Here is an 18,777-nt window from a genome sequence, read left to right on the forward strand (position 1 = left end):
GTTCCTACTTAAAACTCGAATTTTTAAAGCAATGAACGTGGTGAAATACATGATTCAATTTCCTTTGTCAACAAAGTAGAAATAAACTGGGCATCACCATTAACCAGTTAATTGCCGTACTCTGAAAAACCTCTATCTTCCTCTCATTTCCTTTCTCTTTCTCTCTTCTTTTCCATCTCTCTCTCTCTCTCTCTCTCTCTCTCTCTCTCTCTCTCTCTCTCTCTCTTTTTTTTTTTTTTTTTTTTTTCTTTCCCTTTACTAATTTACAACTCTCTTCATCTCATAGCACATTTCAAGTTAGAAAAATAAAAATCGTCTTTGCAAAATACAAAATAATGTGTTATGAAATCGAAATATGAAAGTTTTGTTTTTTTTTTTTGTTAAAAAGTAGAAGTCCGTTGTTGGTGTTCCTTTTCACTTATTTTTCTTTTTGTATTATCATTTTCAGTTTAGAGAATTTTTCACATTCCGTGGGAAATCACGCTTTTGATGTGTCCATGTTTTCTTTGTCCAGTAAGACAAAATCTAAATTATTTTTCACTTCATTCTTGAGTTTTTTAATGTCTTCTGGTTCATCCTCATCGCTTCCAAAATCGTCACCGTCATCAAAATGATCAACATCGTTAATAAAATCTATATCATCAACACTCAAAACAGCATGGGCACCATTGTTCAAACTATTGACTCCGTGGTTACCATTACTTATATTATTATTACTATTACTTGGTGACTGAAAGGGGTCCTCTGCCCAAGGGTCAGAGGTAACCACTAGGCCGACGGGTCTTTTCGTTTCCTTGTTTACTGGTCGAGAGTTTGGCACGTTGTATTCGTTTGGAGTGAAAGAATTAAAAGTGTTAATTTCAGGGAGGGTGAATGAAGCGTCGCTGTTCCTTGGGTTGTCATAGATTCCATTTTCATTAACGCTGTTGTGACCTGATGGGAAAATAAAATAAAATAAGAAGTTAGTTGAGTTAGATAAATGTAAGAGTCATGTGTTTTTTTTTCTATTTCCTCTGTCAGTTTATGTGTCAATCACAATTCTTAAATAAAAAACGTCAATCCCCGGTATAATAAGTGGTGAGTGTATGGTATAAAACCATTTATCCTCACCTTACTATCTTGGGGGGGGGGCGATTGGTTAAGGCATTGCACTGTGATCCGGAAGGTCCTGGGTTCGGGTCCCGCTTCAGGTACTTTCGTTTTTTTCTTTGTTAACCCATAATTTGCTCACTTGGACAACGTGGGTGATTCCTGTTGACATCAGACATCCTGTTTGATGGGTTATCTATATTCCTTCATGGAATGCCTGGGCGACGGGACATTATGATGCCGTTGTGAAAGGGCGTAATTATTTTCTTTTACTCTCTGGTTATCTAAAATATTAGAACAGCAGCTTAAACATTTATTGGTATTTCTATGGAAAGCAAGTCGCACTAAATACAGATACTTTTTAAAAGATAATTAATGATTTATGATTTTAAGCAAATGATAAAAATGCGACTGTTTACGAAAAATATAATTATGTATAGCATTTCATGATGGATTATCACCTCGGTAGGTCCTATCAGCCAATATACTAAGGCTTAATTTTGTTGTCGAGTTTAAGGCTGGGGTTGAAATAACATAAACTGGCAATTCATCCTATCATGCAAATTCCTTTCCCTCAAAAATGCTTGACAGTCGCCTTTGGAAACTCATAACCTGACACTGACCAAAGAATTAAGTTAAAAGTCCTCAATCACTGAAGAAAATAAATCGGGAGCTGTATCAAATAGTTCAACCAATGGGATCGTTTCTCTCCTTGTCTCCTTGAGCACTACTAACAACAACTCACTAGGTGCACTAACCTATAATAAATGACGTCAAAAGGCAAGCCCTGTTTCGGGCTATAAGTTAACGAAGGCTATAGCCTGACTGATTTTTGCGAACGCATATATATCATCTCATGTAGTTCCATATCTGAAGCAGACGTCGGAGGTCATCTTCCGCCAAGCTGATCTATCTCTTGCCAATTCTATTAAAGCAGCGCCACCTTTCTCAGCTTCATCTGTCCAAGTTCTTATCCCTTTCAAATACGTTATTCTTTGTCTTCCTCTTATTCTTTTTCCATTCATCTTTCCAGTCAAGGCGAGTATTTCCAAACCAGGGTGGCGGATAATGTGTCCTAAAAATTCCATTTGGCGTTTGATGATTTTTGTTATCAGTGATCTTTTTCTGTTTGCCATTTCTAAAATTTCTTCATTTCTTTTCCTTTCCATCCATGACACCCTCATCATTCTTCTGTAAAACCACATTTCCACTGCCTCCAGTCTTTTAACCATGGTCTTGTTTATGGTCCAGCTCTCACAACCATATAGCAGCACAGACAGTACATAGCAATCCAGGACTTTGATTTTTGTTTTCATGCTAATATTCCTGTTTTTCATAATTGTATGTAGCTGGTTGAATGCATTCTTCGCCATACCTATTCTTTTCTTTATTTCACAATCTGATTTTCCATTGGATGTTACATTGAAGCCTAAATATTTGAAACATTCAACTTGTTGTATTGTTTGTCCTCTGCTTGTTATTACACAGGCTGGTGGGTTATTATTTTTAGATACCGTCATACATTCTGTTTTAGATATATTCAGTTCCAGTCCCATATTTTCACTACTCCTGACTACAACATCCAGTAATTCTTGTAGTTCATGTTCAGATTCTGCCAGTAGAACCGTATCATCTGCATACCTCAGAACGCATATATAGCCTACTCTAAATGTGGAACTTTGCAATGTGTAATGAGGAGATTTTATCTTCATTTGACACAATCTATATGAAAGAATTATCAACATAAGGAAAAATCATGCTTTAATTGTTGAATAAAATGATTTAGTAGTTAAAGATATTTTTTTTTTAAAAGCGAATCAAAAATATAATGGTCAGGAAAATTGAATGGAAGGACAACTGATAATATTGCTGAATTGTCAGATATTATTATTGTCAACGTATTTTTTTTAGCAAAAGTCATTAACATTTTTTGACGAACTGGCATTTATTGCCCCATCATCTCGAAATAATTAAACTACTCGTATATGAATTGAAAGCAGATTTCGTCTATTAACCATAAATGTGGTGTATATCTACCCTCAAAGAAGTGATGACTAAGCAGAAAATGAAATTAAAACATAATTATAAGCAGGAGCATATTATTATAATTCGATGCTCGAATACCAAAACATAGGCACCAAATGTATAGAATGGGAAGTTTAAAAATAGGTTATAGGTTAAGGCCGACGTGTACTTGTCTGCTGGTCTGATAACCCAAATTGTTATGGTCTCATTGTTGTATAGTAATGGGAATACTTTCATCACAACGCAAAATATTCTCCATAACAACAATGTTCAATTAAGCCCATAATTGCGTTCGGTTATCAGACCTACAAAATATGTGCACCTTGGTTAAGCCGAACAAAGTTGGCTGTTGTGATGGTATACAAAGTACATGTATGTAGTTATGTAGCCCATAAAAGTAGTCTGATGGACACTTCAAGTGCAACACCAGCTATACACAAGCAGTCTGAATCTTCGAGCACAGCAGTGTGCGCGTAGACTTTGCTCATTTTGGAAAACTGTTATATCTCCTGTTAAAGGTAATACATTAGATTTTACCTGGAATTATAAGTGGATTATGTGACAGAACTTTTCAAAATCCAACACCGTGATTTAAAGTCATGTCCAACTGGTAAAGTGACGAGCCCACTCTTTAATTAGTGTACCCTTAGTAAAATTACATTTTGGTATCTATTTACGTGTGATTTGTCAAGCATTGTTAGAAGTAAATTAGTGCGTTAAGCAGAGTGAGGTAAACAATACAATATGATGATACGACGACGATGGTGATGATGATAATGATGATGATGATGATGATGATGATAATGATGATGATGATGATGATGATGATGATGATGATGATGATGATGATGATGATGATGATGATGATGATGATAATATTTATGATTTTGATGATGAAGTTGATGTAAAATAAGGAGAAGAAGAGGAAGGAGGAGAAGAAGAAGAAGAAGAAGAAGAAGAAGAAGAAGAAGAAGAAGAAGAAGAAGAAGAAGAAGACAAGGAGGAGAAGGAAGAGGATGAGGAGGAGGAGGAGGAGGAGGACGAGGACAAGGAGGAGGAGGAGGAGGAGGAGGAGGAGGAGGAGGAGGAGGAGGAGGAGGAGGAGGAGGATGAGGAGGAGGAAGACGATAAAAAGAGGGGTTTGCAGATAGGAAGAATGACTGCAGACAAATAAGTAGATTGATAGATAGAAGTTGCAAACAAAAACACATTATGAGGGAATGAGGGAAAGAAAGAGAAAGAAAGAAAGAAAGAGAGAGACTCTCTCTATCTCTCTCTCTCTCTCTCTCTCTCTCTCTCTCTCTCGCTCTCTCTCTTTCTATAAATTTATTTCTCTATGTTATGGATTTAATGTTTTTGAATTTATTGTGTCCAATGAAGTGCATAATATTAAAATGTTAATGGATTAAAGAGAGTTAAACCGTACAAACAAAAACAATAGTGCTCCAGAGAATATATTACAAATGAATGTCATGAGATATCATAGTATATTGAACAATTAAGAGCCCACATCTCTTTTTCCTTGCTTCAAAATGAAATTGTAATCAGGTGTGTTATCTGCCATTAGCGAGCGTGGTGTGACATGACATATTATTTTAAAAATTCGACCATATATCGATCTATTTATTAAGATGATTCTAAACTTTTCCATTATGTTCAAATCTTTGAATTCAAAGAATTAAGACTATTTGACAATCTGGGGGTCATTTTTATCAAATGAGTGCGCAAATTAAGGTTTTCTGGTAAAAAAACAAAACAAAAAAGAAATTAAAAAAAAAAACAACATAATAGTAATTTTAACCCCCCCCCCCCCCCCAAAAAAAAAAAAAAAAAAAAAAAAAAAAAAAAAAAAAAAAAACAAAAACAAAAAAAAAAAAAAAACAAAACAAAACAAAAAAAAACAAAAAAATAAAAAGCAAACCCACGATAAATCCACAACTGTACCACTTAACAGGTAGGTCAAGACATGACACCTATTTAGCGATATCACTGCAGACACAATCCTATTAACAGCCAGGTACTCATTAAATACTTGAGTACTCTGAAAGAGTGTAGGTAAAAAGCCTTTTCCAATGACTTGGACCCTGGGGGGGGGGGGGGGGAACCTTTCGGTCTGAGGGCGAGTGTCATACCAAAATTACCACATAGTCGCACAATTTAAGTAATTTAGAGGGGTCATGTTAACATCTTAATATTTCTAAATATTTTCTGGCCTCATAGGAAAATAATGATGTGAATTCATATTGTTCTGATGCTCGTGGTATTGTACTGAAGCAATGGTGTAAATAATCCTTTTAAAAAGCAACTTGTGATTATCTAATATGTTGTTACAATGCTATCAAAGCAAAGCTATGTTGTCAATAAAAAAGAATTGAATATTTTTTTTATTTTTTTTTTATTGAGCTTTTATATAGCGCAATATCCACTTAACGTACTCAAAGCGCTTTACAAGGGGTCCCTGGTCAACAGCAACATTTAACATGTAGGACGAGACATGACGCCTGTTAGGCGACATTACAATTTTTCGGACAAAGACAACGTTGTTAACGGCCAGGTACTCATTTTACACCCGAGTACGGTGAGAGGATGTGAGTAAAGAGTCTTTTCCAAGGACTCAACTATGCGTAGAGCGAGGCTCGAACCCAGGACCTTCCGATCCGAAAGCGAGTGTCATACCACTAGACCACAGAGCCGCACATTTTCCTGGTATAATTGCGTATGGTTATCGAATTACGTAGTATTAAAGTCTAATTAATCAAAGCAACTTAACGATGCTCTCCAGTTAGTGCAAAAGTAAAGAATTGTTAAAAATATACAAAACTTTTTTTACTTTGTGGGTCAAATCACTTTTCTGTGAAAATGCATTGTGAATATGATTGTGACTGAGCTTAATTTTATAAAATATAATTTCTGGAATTAGAAAACATATTTCTAAAAACGAGCAAAATGATAGTGAAGCAGAGAATAAAAATGTGCATGAAAGCAACTATCTACTTCAAAAAAGTAAAAATCAAACACTGAGTCTTTATGTGGTTTTGCTAACGAAATTATATGCTTTATGATGATCTATCAGTACCTTACGTTTTCATTCATCATCATCATCATCATCGTCATCGTCATCATCATCATCATCATCATCATCATCATCATCATCATCATCATCAACATCATCATCACTATCATAATCGTTATCGTTGTCGTTATTATCTCATATCAAAATTTACATCCCCGAGGCCAAGGGCTTATAAATACATTCTTTTAAAAGAGAAAATCATTGAAAGGAACAATCTTTCGTCAGACATTATATTAATACTTCGTCTTTAAAGAACATTATTTATGGGTTTTTTTGTTTGTTTTTGTTTCTTTAATTGTTTTTTCCTTTCTTTTCTTTTAGTGCTGACGAGCATTCAAGGATCTTTGTACAACCTACATCTTTCGAACCACATCATCATCACCACCACCACCACCACCATCATCATCACCATCATCATCATCTTTACGTACTGGAGAGAGAGAGAGAGAGAGAGAGAGAGAGAGAGAGAGAGAGAGAGAGAGAGAGAGAGAGAGATTCTCTTCTGCATACATTCCTTGTAAAAACTAAACCTAGATCTATATTGTTTCTCTACTTACCGCATGTATCACCGCAGAAGATAACCTCTAAGATCTATAGTTATTTGACTATTCTATCAGCGTCTTCAATACTGGTGCTTATATTATCATAACATAAAGGTGTACAAGCTCCTTATAATAAAATTAAATAAACAAATGTAATCAACCATGATCAAAGAAGATCAAGGCAGTATTTCTTACCAGATCTGAGTCCGATGCCCGTAGGCACGTCGTATCCTGACGTATCACTGATCACAGATCCACGGCTTTCACCTGTTGGTTTGAAGAAATATAATATAACATTTATATTAAATTGAGCTTTAAATTGATCTCTTATACAGCGCAATATCCAATAAACGTGCTCAAAGCGCTTTACAAGGGGTCCCTGGGCAACAGCAACACTAAACATGTAGGGCGAGACATGACGCCTGTTTTTTTTTCGGACAGAGACAACGCTGTTAACGACCAGGTACTCATTTATACCTGATTAAGGTGAGAGGATGTGAGTAAAGAGCCTTTTCCAAGGACAACTATGCGCCGAGCGAGGCTCGAACCCAGGACCTTCTGATCCGAAAGCGAGTGTCATACCACTTGACCACATAGCCGCATATTAGACATGAATGACGATACATACACTTTTTGTTCCACCGTCTCAGTCTGCTATGATCCAGTACAGAAAATTCTATTCAAAATCTTTATGATAATATTGTAGGTTAAATTGAAAACGATAGGCCTATTAATGTATGAACAGATAGTGAATATCTATAACAATGGAAAATGCTAATCACTTTATTTTTTGCCGAATCAAGAGTTGTCAGATTATTTAATCTATATCTTTCAATTTTTGGTTTCCGAAATACTACCACATTAGTTGTGAGTGTCGATAAGAACGATAATTCTTTTATATATACACTGACTTCATCGTGCTACAAAAGCACACAGTTGCCAGGCTACCATTGTTTCACGGTTCGAATCGTAAGAATCAATAACATATCTGACATATTGTAATCACCGAAGCACTTCCGATTAATATCTTCAATGCAAAACAATAAAACTATCAAATTTTGTAGTTCTCAGAAATGAAATAACGTAGAGCGACATTTAGCATGGTCAGCAGCCGAGTGAGTGACAACGATTACAAACTACTGGTCTTGTCGCGTACTCAGAAAACCCGCTAAATGTCGTCATATCACAATTAATGAAAGTGACGTGTGTAAAAAAAAGTACATTCGGCCGTGGTCGGATTTGACAAAGTGAAATATGTACGTCACATTAGCTACCGCACTGTATGAAATGGATAAAAAATTAGATACCTGTTCAGGCTTGGGAATAATGAAGTTCTGACAACGTTGAAACCGTGGAAATGGGCTTTTTATGTTAACAATAAACTGAGTTAGAAATATAGACATAAAATAAATATATAAAAAGAGGTACAGTAGATAGATCGGTGTAATAGTCAGAGATAGAGATGAGTGAGATGATGGAGATAGAGAGATAGCGAGATAGATAGATAGATAGAGTGAGAGAAAGAAAGATAGAAAGAGAGATAGAGAGAAAGAGAGAGAGAGAGAGAGAGAGAGAGAAAGATAAAAGAGAGAGAGAGAGAGAGAGAGAGAGAGAGAGAGAGAGAGAGAGAGAGAGAGAGAGAGAGAGAGAAAGAAAGAAAGAAAGAAAGAGAGGGATATGTATATAAATATATATATATATATATATATATATATATATATATATTTTAAAATATAAATATATATATATATATATATATATATATATATATATATATAGAGAGAGAGAGAGAGAGAGAGAGAGAGGGGGGGAGGGGGAGGGGTGAGATACGAGAAAAGGAAACATATTTCTTCATACCAGGAGTTTGATATTCCCCACGGACAGGAAGTGTCTCAATGGAGTGTCTGGATTTGTTCACTTCAGTGTATGGATTCACAGAGTCATTATCCTCAACATCTAATGGATAGAAAACAAAACGGTATAATTTAATTGTGTTTATCCTTTTCTAAATACGAGAATTTGCACAGATCACAATATCAATTTACTGTGTTCAAAGCGCTATCAATTTACTCTGTTCAAAGCGCATAAGGGGTCTCATGCAAACAGCAACGCTCAAAGTTGTAGGACGAGACATGTCGCTTGTACGGCAATTTTGCTATATCTATTTCCGACAAGAACAATGCTGTCACTGACATTGTACTCATTTTACCCCCGATTCAACATTGCGTGGCTTACAAGGGACTCGAGACATAAAAGCCGCATAAAACTTCAATCAAACAATGTGAAAAGAGTAGATGGAATATGAAGTAATCAAAGAGTATGGATTTCAATGAGCAGCATGTGTGGTGCCACTCAGCACCAAAGAGGAACTATGCGCATCGCTGTTACTTAGGTAAAAAACAGTCATATCTGCGGTAATAAACAAATGAATACGAGATAAAATGATGACTTAAAATATATTTGGTTTTGTCGTATGTTTTTAAAAACAGCTTTTGATGTTCGGCAATCAGAGCTATAACATGATAAGACGGACATTTTCAAAATAGATATGAACACATAGAAACACATAATATACTAAAATTTATATCCATAAACAGGGGGTACCCATAGCTCAGCGATAGAGCATTCGTCTCACAAGCAAAGAGACCGGTAGCAATCGGGATGTAGTTGAGATCTGTTTTTCTGACCCCTCCCACCGTCTTTAAATTGAGCTTGTATATAGAGCAATATCCACTTAACGTGCTCAAAGCGCTTTACAAGGGGTCCCTGGTCAACAGCAACATATAACAAGTTGGACGGTACATGACGCCTGTTAAGCGATATTACAATTTTTCGGACAAGGACAACGCTGTTAACGGCCAGGTACTCATTTTACACCTGAGTACGGTGAGAGAATGTGAGTAAAGAGTCTTTTCCAAGGACTCAACTATGCGCCGAGCGCGAGGCTCGAACCGAGGACGTTCCGATCCGAAAGCGAGTGTCATACCATTAGACCACATAGCCCCCCCCCCCCCACTCCACACATCCACTCATTAACGATTAGGCATTTGGATCTGTTAGACCTGGAAAAAGTTCTTTGCAATATACACGCGTGATATCCAAAGGGTATAAAGTAAATGCTACTGTTATTTTAACACAAAAGAAATCGGAAATGACCCGAATTTATGGTCGTGATGGCTCGAAAGGACTACAAACCGCAAAGAGAAATGAGTAAAGAGGGGTGGAACAATACCTTGATTAGTATAAACACTCACCATCATATTCAGCAATGGGATGGGTGTTTTCAGACGACTGGGATGATGGGTTCCTGAGAGGAAGTGTTGCGGGTAACCCTTGAGGGATCATACTCTCTCCTCGAGGTGGAGGGACACAAGGGGGATCAGCATCATGGTTGTTGTCCACCCTCAGAGTTGGAGGAATGTCAGCTCTCATTGCAATCTCATCTAATTCTTGATAATGATCTTCTTCATCATCAACAAATGGGTCATCTGGCGTAATATATAAAAATGGCTTATATTCTCAAAACGGTATTATGTCAGGGCGGTTTCAATGCTCAAATTCAATCGTAAGCCTAACTCAAACAATTTAAGTTCAATCAAATGTCTTCAGTGAGGAGAAAGAAATTTCCTATGCCATAGGAATATCTATGATCATTTTGACCTAAAAGTAATTGTTTTCGTGTAGTAGACTGATGCCGTGGGTCGAATGTATAAACATCCTTTTCTTTTTTCTTCTTCTTTATTTGCACAGGGTATTTAACAGTCTTTGACCTAAGCAGTCCTTACTATGATATTTTAAGTAATATATTCTAACATTTATTTTCAATATGGTTCAGAAATGATGAACATGATAAGAATGGCAATGCTATTGTTGGGTAGAGTATAGACAATCGTGTAGAATTTGACCAACAAACTTAAAAATAATTCAAGCTCTCGAGTGATATAAAACAACGGCGCGTACTTTCAACAGTATCTAGTAATAAAATACTGAAAGCTCATGTATTGCTATTTATCTAAATCTATTTGAAATGGTTAATATTTTGACTAATACAAAATACTCAGATTCATTCATAGGCCCTGATTTGAAATGAAAGAAAATGTAATGAAAATATAATTGAACTAGGCTTAACGGTGGTACGAGCAACTCAATCTGACAATTCGTATCCATAAACAAAAATACAGAATAAAAAATAGAGCTGCTACATTTCAAACATCTTACCTAGGTCCGGTAATGATACTTCTTCGACATCTTTATCATCTGCTAACGCTTTAGTGGTCGTCAAAGATCTGAAGTCTGCATAAGGATTGTTCTCGGCTCTTTCCTTAGGGGTTTGTCCTAGCTTGGTGACACCAGCCGCTTTCATAGTAGTTGAGTCTTTATCAATTGGCTTTTCTTTAACACAGCTAAAATATACATACAAAACTAATTAGAATTATGAAAATCATCGACATGATACACAGCGCCGAAATCTGTTGTCTCTCTGTAAATAAAATGTGTTTGGCTGTCATTATTTTCTTTTGATACCCTGAAGTTTGAACAAGTAAGCTTTTATCTGAACATATCTTATAACAGTTAATAAATAGACCACAAGCTGTGAGATGTTAAGCATGGGATTGTGTGAAGGTTGTAGTAAACCATTACTGTTTTAATAGACCGACTTGTGACTGAATCGCAAACTATCTTGAAGATTCAACTCTAGACATATGGTGACGGCAATAACAATTGATAGAGAAACTAATGAAACCCAACCCGCTCCCATTAAAAACAGACTATGCTTGAAAGAATCATCCTCCAAAATGATCGTTGACACACATTGATAACTTCCATCAATGATATCAAGAAATCAATCTATTTCATTAAACGTACTTGAGTATAAATAATTGGCCACCTGAATGCAAAAACTCACAATTATTATAATAATAATATACAATATTTTAATCAGTTAACAGTCTTACTCTGGAAAAAACTCGTATTTAAAAATTTGGCCAGAATACTCTTTGTTCAAAAATCTGTCGATTAAATCAATGACACTCATCTCAGCAAAAACTCTCAAACCTGGTACTTCGCGAGTTATCGGGTTTGAGAATGTTTGCTAAGATGAGGGTCATTTAAATCGATAGATATTTGAAGGACGAGTTTTCTGGCTAATCTTTTAAATACGAGTTTTTCCAGAGTAAAGCAGTTAACTAGCCAATAGTCAGGTAAGTATGAAATTAAGAAAGGACCTTAAAATCAACTTCCGGATATAAACAATAAACAATTATAAACGTTATAAACAATAATACCTGTTGTCATAAGTTGTTCCTTCCGCTCCAACTGCAGGCACTTCATATTCCGCAGGTCTTGCTGGGGGTTTGGTAGGGTAAAAAAGCTCATCACTCGGTGGACGACTTGGCACAGGGGGTATGGTTTGTTGCTGTAGCCAAAACAAAAGAGCATTGGATAGATGATACAGCATGAATACATGAATATATAATATACGATGACCAGTGTGTTATTGTTATTTCTGACGTCGGGTAAGGTGGAGTATTATGGATAATAAGGAATGAAAGACGAGGTCTTTTTTATATTTGATACCGATATAAAATTCCCTTTATTCATCCCATCGGAGTAATTTTGTCTCTAGGATCTATTCCAAGGGCAAACTGGAATAGCCCAGGCGTCAGCCGCTGTGCAGCGCCGCAAAGTGAGCTAGGGTGAAGTGACTTGCTCAAGGCCACACAGCGCAGCGGCGAGTGATCGAACTCCGTACCTTTCGGGTACAAAGCAAAGACCGTGCCGCTGAGCCACGCTGCCCCCCGATAGCTTAGTATGTTCAGTGGAAAAATGGACTTGAGAAATAGTTCGTTAATAATGAAAGATGTTAAAATGTGAGTTTGTTATAAGAATTAGAGTTCACTTGCAAAAAATGAAAATGAAAAGGCTGTGAATTAGAACAATGCCAATAATGTCGTTTCATCTGTCTTTGGTGATGACTCAGTCGAACAGCTGATTGTCAAATCGAGCATCACACTTTTTACATGTACTTTTGGGATGTCAGACTTCAAGAATCTGTCACGCTCCGGTCATTCATAATACAAAACTCTAAAAATAACATTGAGTGTGCGATTCTATTCATTCCACATCTAATCTTTTTAAATTTTATATCCTCATCGATGATTCGATGATTTGGGAACAACATTAACATTAAAGATGTGAAAAATCATCATATCGAATACCTAGGTCATTTGTTTTTATTCATTCAGAAAGAGAAAAAAAAAAGATAATGTTCAACTCTAATATGATTATTACTTTACACAAGTCTCAGGTTTGGAACTTTTTGGTAAGCTTGTGGTGATATTATTCCATTGATAATAGTAGTAAACCTGTCGAATTAAGAAGATGGAAATGAATTGGTCATGTTTCCCGAGTGAACGAGGGAGCAATCCCGAAAACAGCACTTACTCGTAGATGGACACCGCAGGGAAACTGCAATAAGGGAAGGTCACAGCCGACACGGAGAAGCTCGACAGAAAGAAAGATGACATCCTTTGATTGGATCCTGGTCGGGGGGGGGGGGGGGGGGGGGTTGAGTTAAAAAGCTGACGGAAGACAGGTCAATGGTACCTATTGTCGACCTTATGTATTGATGAAACACCACAGAAGATAAAGTATGTAAATATAGTATACATGTTGTACCTTAATTCATAAAGGGGGTGTTTCCTCTGTACGAGGCAAATGAATTATCACCAATACATACAATATAGTGCGTCACCTACCTGGGTCCTTTCGACCTCCATGTTATTTCTGTTGGTTTCCACATACATGCTGTTCTCAAAGGCCAAATGTCCGTTTTGTTGGTCATAGACAATGACTGTTGTTGTTGGTGGCGGGAGGCTTTCGTTGACGTACTTCAGTTTTCTAGAACAGCAAAACAAGAACAAGCGTGATACTAATATTATAAATGGTTTCGTCCCCACAGATTTCAATGATAGAAACCCTGTTTTCATTTTCTAATGGGCAAAAACAAACTTATTTTTTGACAAAGACTAATTAAAGCATAACTTAGTGAATCCACTATATATATATATATATATATATATATATATATATATATATATATATATATATATATATATATATATATATATATATATAAAGAAAAACAACGGATTTTTTTCGCCAGAACAGGATCAGCACCACATACATTAGAAGTAACAAGGTAGACAATGAAGAAGAAGAAGAGAGAAAGAAGAAGAAGAAGAAGAAGAGAAGAAGAAGAAGAAAGAAGAAGAAGAAGAAGAGAAGAGAAGAGAAGAAGAAGAAGAAAAGAAGAAGAAGAGAAGAGAGAGAAGAGAAGAAGAAGAAGAAGAAGAAGAAGAAGAAAGAAGGAAGAAGAAGAAGAAGAAGAAGAAGAAGAAGGAAGAAGAAGAAGAAGAAGAAGAAGAAGAAGAAGAAGAAGAAGAAGAAGAAGAAGAAGAAGAAGAAGAAGAAGAAGAAGAAGAAGGGAAAAAGAAGAAGAAGAAGAAGAAGAAGAAGAAGAAGAAGAAGAAGAAGAAGAAGAAGAAGAAGAAGAAGAAGAGAGAAGAAGAAGAAGAAGAAGAAGAAGAAGAAGAAGAAGAAGAGAAGAAGAAGAAGAAGGAAGAAGAAGAAGAAGAAGAGAAGAAGAAGAAGAAGAAGAGAAGAAGAAGAGAAGAAGAAGAAGAAGAAGAAGAGAAAGAGAAAAGAAGAAGAAGAAGAGAAGAAGAAGAAAGAAGAAGAAGAAGAAGAAGAAGAGAGAAGAAGAGAAGAGAAGAAGAAGAAGAAGAAGAAGAAGAAGAAGAAGAAGAAGAAGAAGAAAGAGAAGAAGAAGAAGAAGAAGAAGAAAAGAAGAAGAAGAAGAAGAAGAAGAAGAAGAAGAAGAAGAAGAAGAAGAAGAAGAAGAAGAAAGAAGAAGAGAAGAAGAAAAGAAGAAGGAGAAGAAGAAGAAAAGAAGAAGAAGAAGAAAAGAAGAAGAAAGAAGAAGAAGAGAAGAAGAAGAAGAAAGAAGAAGAAGAAGAAGAAGAAGAAGAAGAAAAGAGAAGAAGAAGAAGAAAGAAGAAGAGAAGAGAGAAGAAGAGAGAAGAAAAGAAGAGAAGAAGAAGGGGAAAGAAGAAGAAGAAGAAGAAGAAGAGGAAGAAGAAGAAGAAGAAGAAGAAGAAGAAGAAGAAGAAGAGAAGAAAAGAAGAAGAAAGAAGAAGGAAGGGAAGAAGAAGAGAAAGAGAAGAAGAAGAAGAAGAAGAAGAAGAAGAAGAAGAGAAGAAGAAGAAGAAGAAGAAGAAGAAGAAGAAGAAGAAGAAAAAGAAGAAGAAGAAGAAGAAGAAGAGAAAAAGACGATGAGAAGAGAAGAGGCTACAATATGAATACATAACTAATTCTTACCTGCTTTTTCTCTTTTTGACGAATACAATGACGATCACCAAGATAATAATGAGAGCTAGAATTCCAAGAATCATCCCATGCCACATCTTAAATTCTGCTGCTTTCTGTTCGGGGCAGAAAAACAAGGTAAATATTCATAACATAACATAACACACACACACACAAATATATTATATATATATATATATATATATATTATATATATATATATTATATATATATATTATATATATATATATATGTATATATATATATATATATATATATATATATATATATATATATATATATATACATATATGTAATCTATTTGTTCTCGTTTATTTACATATTCTCCTTCAACGTTATATACATAAACATAAATCATGAAATAATAGTGTTTAACTATTTGATAAACGGAGCTGTTAATAATATATTCTAAGTAGTTAAAGAAAACTATACATGCTCTTTTGGTCTTAGCCAGAGAAAATTAATTTTAGGCGACATATATAAGTAGTGATTTAGAGCCATTAGGTCCATAATATAGCCGGAGTTTATCCCGATTTATATAGCGTGAAACGGACACTAGTCTATCGCAAAATATTTTCTGTCAGATCTAACAGACCGAGCTACCCAATCACTGCTGGATAGACATGTGAGGTCAGAAAAAAAAATCGTCTTACCAGGGATTTATCTCAGTCCCTTTGCGTGTTAAGCGAGTGCTCTACTAAATGAGCTATTGGTACAACTCTTATATCAATGGGCTAGATTAAAATTACTCCTAACTTGTCCAAAAATCTTAAGACACCGACACCAGGCTAAAACTAGAATATGCTTATAGCAAAATAACGGTTTCCTTGAATTTAGTTTCAACTAATTATTACTGTACTTAATTTTTTTTTAAAACCTAGTAAAAGTTAAGTTCTTCAATAATAATTGTGACATATCGCCACAAAACAGAATTGTGTTGGTGTAAACCATAATCAAAAAAAAGGTATGTTAAAGTTAAAATCACCAGAAATATAACATGTACGTCCAAAACATAAAACTCTATCCCAAGTGTCATATTCTATACTATAAATTCAATTCGGCATAATACACTTAAATCACATTCATTGGGTTATAAAAACAAGTTTTAATTTAAGAATTTTACCAGCTTCCATCAGTTTTACACCCATTCACATCCAAAAAACACTCTTAAAACAAGAAATCCATTAGAATTAAGAAGAATGGAGGCAAACCAATTGCATTAAATTAAAAAAGTCAACTATTTATGCAACTACACCCCCCCCCCCCTCCTTTCTCTCTCTGTCTCTAACTTAACTCTCTTTCTCTCTCTCTCTCTCTGTCTCTAACTCTCTCTCTCTCTCTCTCTCTCTCTCTCTTTCTCTCTCTCTCTCTCTCTCTCTCTCTCTCTCTCTCTCTCTCTCTCTCTCTCTCTCTCTCTCTCTAACTCCCTCTCTTTTTTCTTTCTTACTTTCTCTCTCTCTCTCACTCTTTCTTTCTTTCTTTCTTTCTTTCTTTCTTTCTATCTTTCTATGTAGTAGCTCTATGTCCATCTACCTACCTATCTATCTATATATCTATCTATCCATCTATCAACCTACCTATCTATCGATCGATCGATCTATCTATCTCCAGTTGTTTAATTAGGTAATCGCTATTCGTGCAGATAATTAACTAGCCTCTCTCTTTATTAATCTCATATTGTGTAATCAAGTCATCACTTTTCTCACAGATCATTGAGTATGATTGATGACGCATGATTGTGCATTTATGGATTTTTAATACATGCTTACATCACAAAAGAATATGATAGACAAAAAAAAAAAAAGAGGGGTGTTATCAAAGTATCGTTATTAAGAGGTCTGATAACCGAACACATTTATGGGCTTGTTTTACAATTGTTGAAATGGATAATATTTTGACTCGGTTGCAGATTTTTTAACAATATAGTTATCAGTCCTTAACAACATAGTTATCAGACATGTCGTATGTAAGAACATCTCTTAATTAATGTCTTAACTATCCCGACATAATACCGTTTCGAGATGGTAAGTAACAAATGTTAATTTACCGTATTGTCTTCTGATTTCGACCTGCCAAAGGAACCACCCTCGCTCATGTCTGTGGTTGATTCAATAGGGATGACAACTTCTGTTGATGTTGTTGTAGTTGTTAATGGTGATGTGGTAGTTGGTGAAGGCGTGGAAGTGGTGGTGGTTGGCGTTGTTGTAGTCGTTGGTGTCGTAGATGTGGTAGTGGTGGAGGAGGTGGTTGACGTTGTTGGGGTTGTTGTTGTCGGTGTTGTGGTAGTAGTAGTAGTTGTTGTAGGTGTTGTTGTTGTGGTTGTTGTTGTTGTCGTCGTTGTTGTTGAAGTTGTGATGTGGCATAAATCTCCACTGTGAAAATCGGGACAGTCACACTTGAAGTAGGGCTTTTCGACCCTGAAAAATTAGAGACAAAATAAATCACTTTAATCAGTTGATGTTATTCGTTTAGGTAAAATACTCACAACATCCACCATCCGGATAAAACGTACCAACATGCAAAACTAATTGTAACCTTAAACATTTATAGTTTGATTAATCTAATTTAGTGAGAGCTAATCATTAAGTCAATGTCTGTTAATGCATGTTGTATTCTGCCTATACAACAACATACATTGACTGTCTGCTAGATGACACAGGAATGGACAACACCCGGGAGCTGCGTACACTCATGGAAGACAGGACAGAATGGCGAAGACTTGTGGCTCATGTTGGGCGCCCCAAGGGGTGGCCGAAGTAAAGTAAGTAAATAATCATTAAAATAGTCGTCTAAAAAGAATATCAAAGAGCTGCGTGAAGTCAATTCCGTTCCATCTATATGTATGACAGTTATGTAACTGTTCATGATCAATGCGCTTTACAATGATTATTCGTTCGATTTAAATTTAACAATAACTAAATACCATAAACATGTAAACCAACATTATTACTTGTTGGGGAAAAAGACATCGGCTATCAAATACATATCATACACGAATAGGAACTCTATTGATGCTATGCGTTTAGGCAAAAACTCAAAAGATCCGCCAGCCGGATTTTACGTAATAACTGTTTGTAACCTCGTAGCGTTATTTGGCAGGACAAAAATAACTCGTTTAATAAATACAAGAAATGAAAGAATCAAATATCATTCCATATTTGAGAGTCAATTGTTGAAAACGAGCTTCCGCAATCATAGAATGCCTCATTTCATTAAAAATAACTACTAGGAATTAAGCGTGGTCAGCAGATAAGGACAGCATACTATTTGAAATAAAGAAAAATCAGTTTTGATGAATAGCCTTCAATTTCGGGATTGTGTATCTATGTTCAATACCGAACCCTCAACTTAAAAGAATTCAAGGCAGCATATTCTCATTGTTCTATTAATATAAAAAATACTTGAGCTTTTATATAGCACAATATTCCCTAAACATGTAAAATCGCTTAACGTGAGGTTCCCTAGCCAACAGCACACTTATCATGTAGGACGAGACATGACGCCTGTTAGGCGATATTACAATTTTTATTCCGACAATACAACACTGTTAACGCCAGGTACTCATGTTACACGAGTACGGTGAGAGAATGTGAGTAAAGAACCTTTTCCATGGACTAAACTACGCGCCGCTCAGAGCTGGGCTCGAACCCAGGACCTTCC

General features: G+C 35.8%; 1 protein-coding gene across 31 annotated transcripts in view; it reads right to left on the minus strand.

The window, feature by feature from the left end:
* Positions 1 to 421: 421 nt before the first annotated feature.
* Positions 422 to 18,777, minus strand: part of LOC144974912 (uncharacterized) — a 58,518-nt gene continuing 40,162 nt past the window's right edge. For 18 of the 31 annotated variants that reach the window (XM_078918408.1, XM_078918414.1, XM_078918405.1 and 15 more), the window contains 10 exons: positions 17,165 to 17,534; positions 15,109 to 15,212; positions 13,488 to 13,629; positions 12,015 to 12,145; positions 10,948 to 11,132; positions 9,984 to 10,217; positions 8,587 to 8,685; positions 6,925 to 6,996; positions 5,945 to 5,965; positions 422 to 933 (listed from right to left, as the gene is read on the minus strand). In XM_078918408.1, coding sequence (XP_078774534.1) covers positions 5,958 to 5,965; positions 6,925 to 6,996; positions 8,587 to 8,685; positions 9,984 to 10,217; positions 10,948 to 11,132; positions 12,015 to 12,145; positions 13,488 to 13,629; positions 15,109 to 15,212; positions 17,165 to 17,534 — 1,345 coding nt within the window. In that variant the 3' untranslated portion in view covers positions 422 to 933; positions 5,945 to 5,957. The remainder of the gene's footprint in view (positions 934 to 5,944; positions 5,966 to 6,924; positions 6,997 to 8,586; positions 8,686 to 9,983; positions 10,218 to 10,947; positions 11,133 to 12,014; positions 12,146 to 13,487; positions 13,630 to 15,108; positions 15,213 to 17,164; positions 17,535 to 18,777) is intronic. The other 13 variants (XM_078918394.1, XM_078918398.1, XM_078918402.1 and 10 more) reach the window with 1 other exon arrangement.

This window comes from Berghia stephanieae, chromosome 6 (assembly GCF_034508935.2).
Source record: "Berghia stephanieae isolate SIO BIC M18660-M18661 chromosome 6, UCSD_Bste_1.3, whole genome shotgun sequence".
Taxonomy (NCBI): Eukaryota; Metazoa; Mollusca; class Gastropoda; order Nudibranchia; family Aeolidiidae; genus Berghia; species Berghia stephanieae.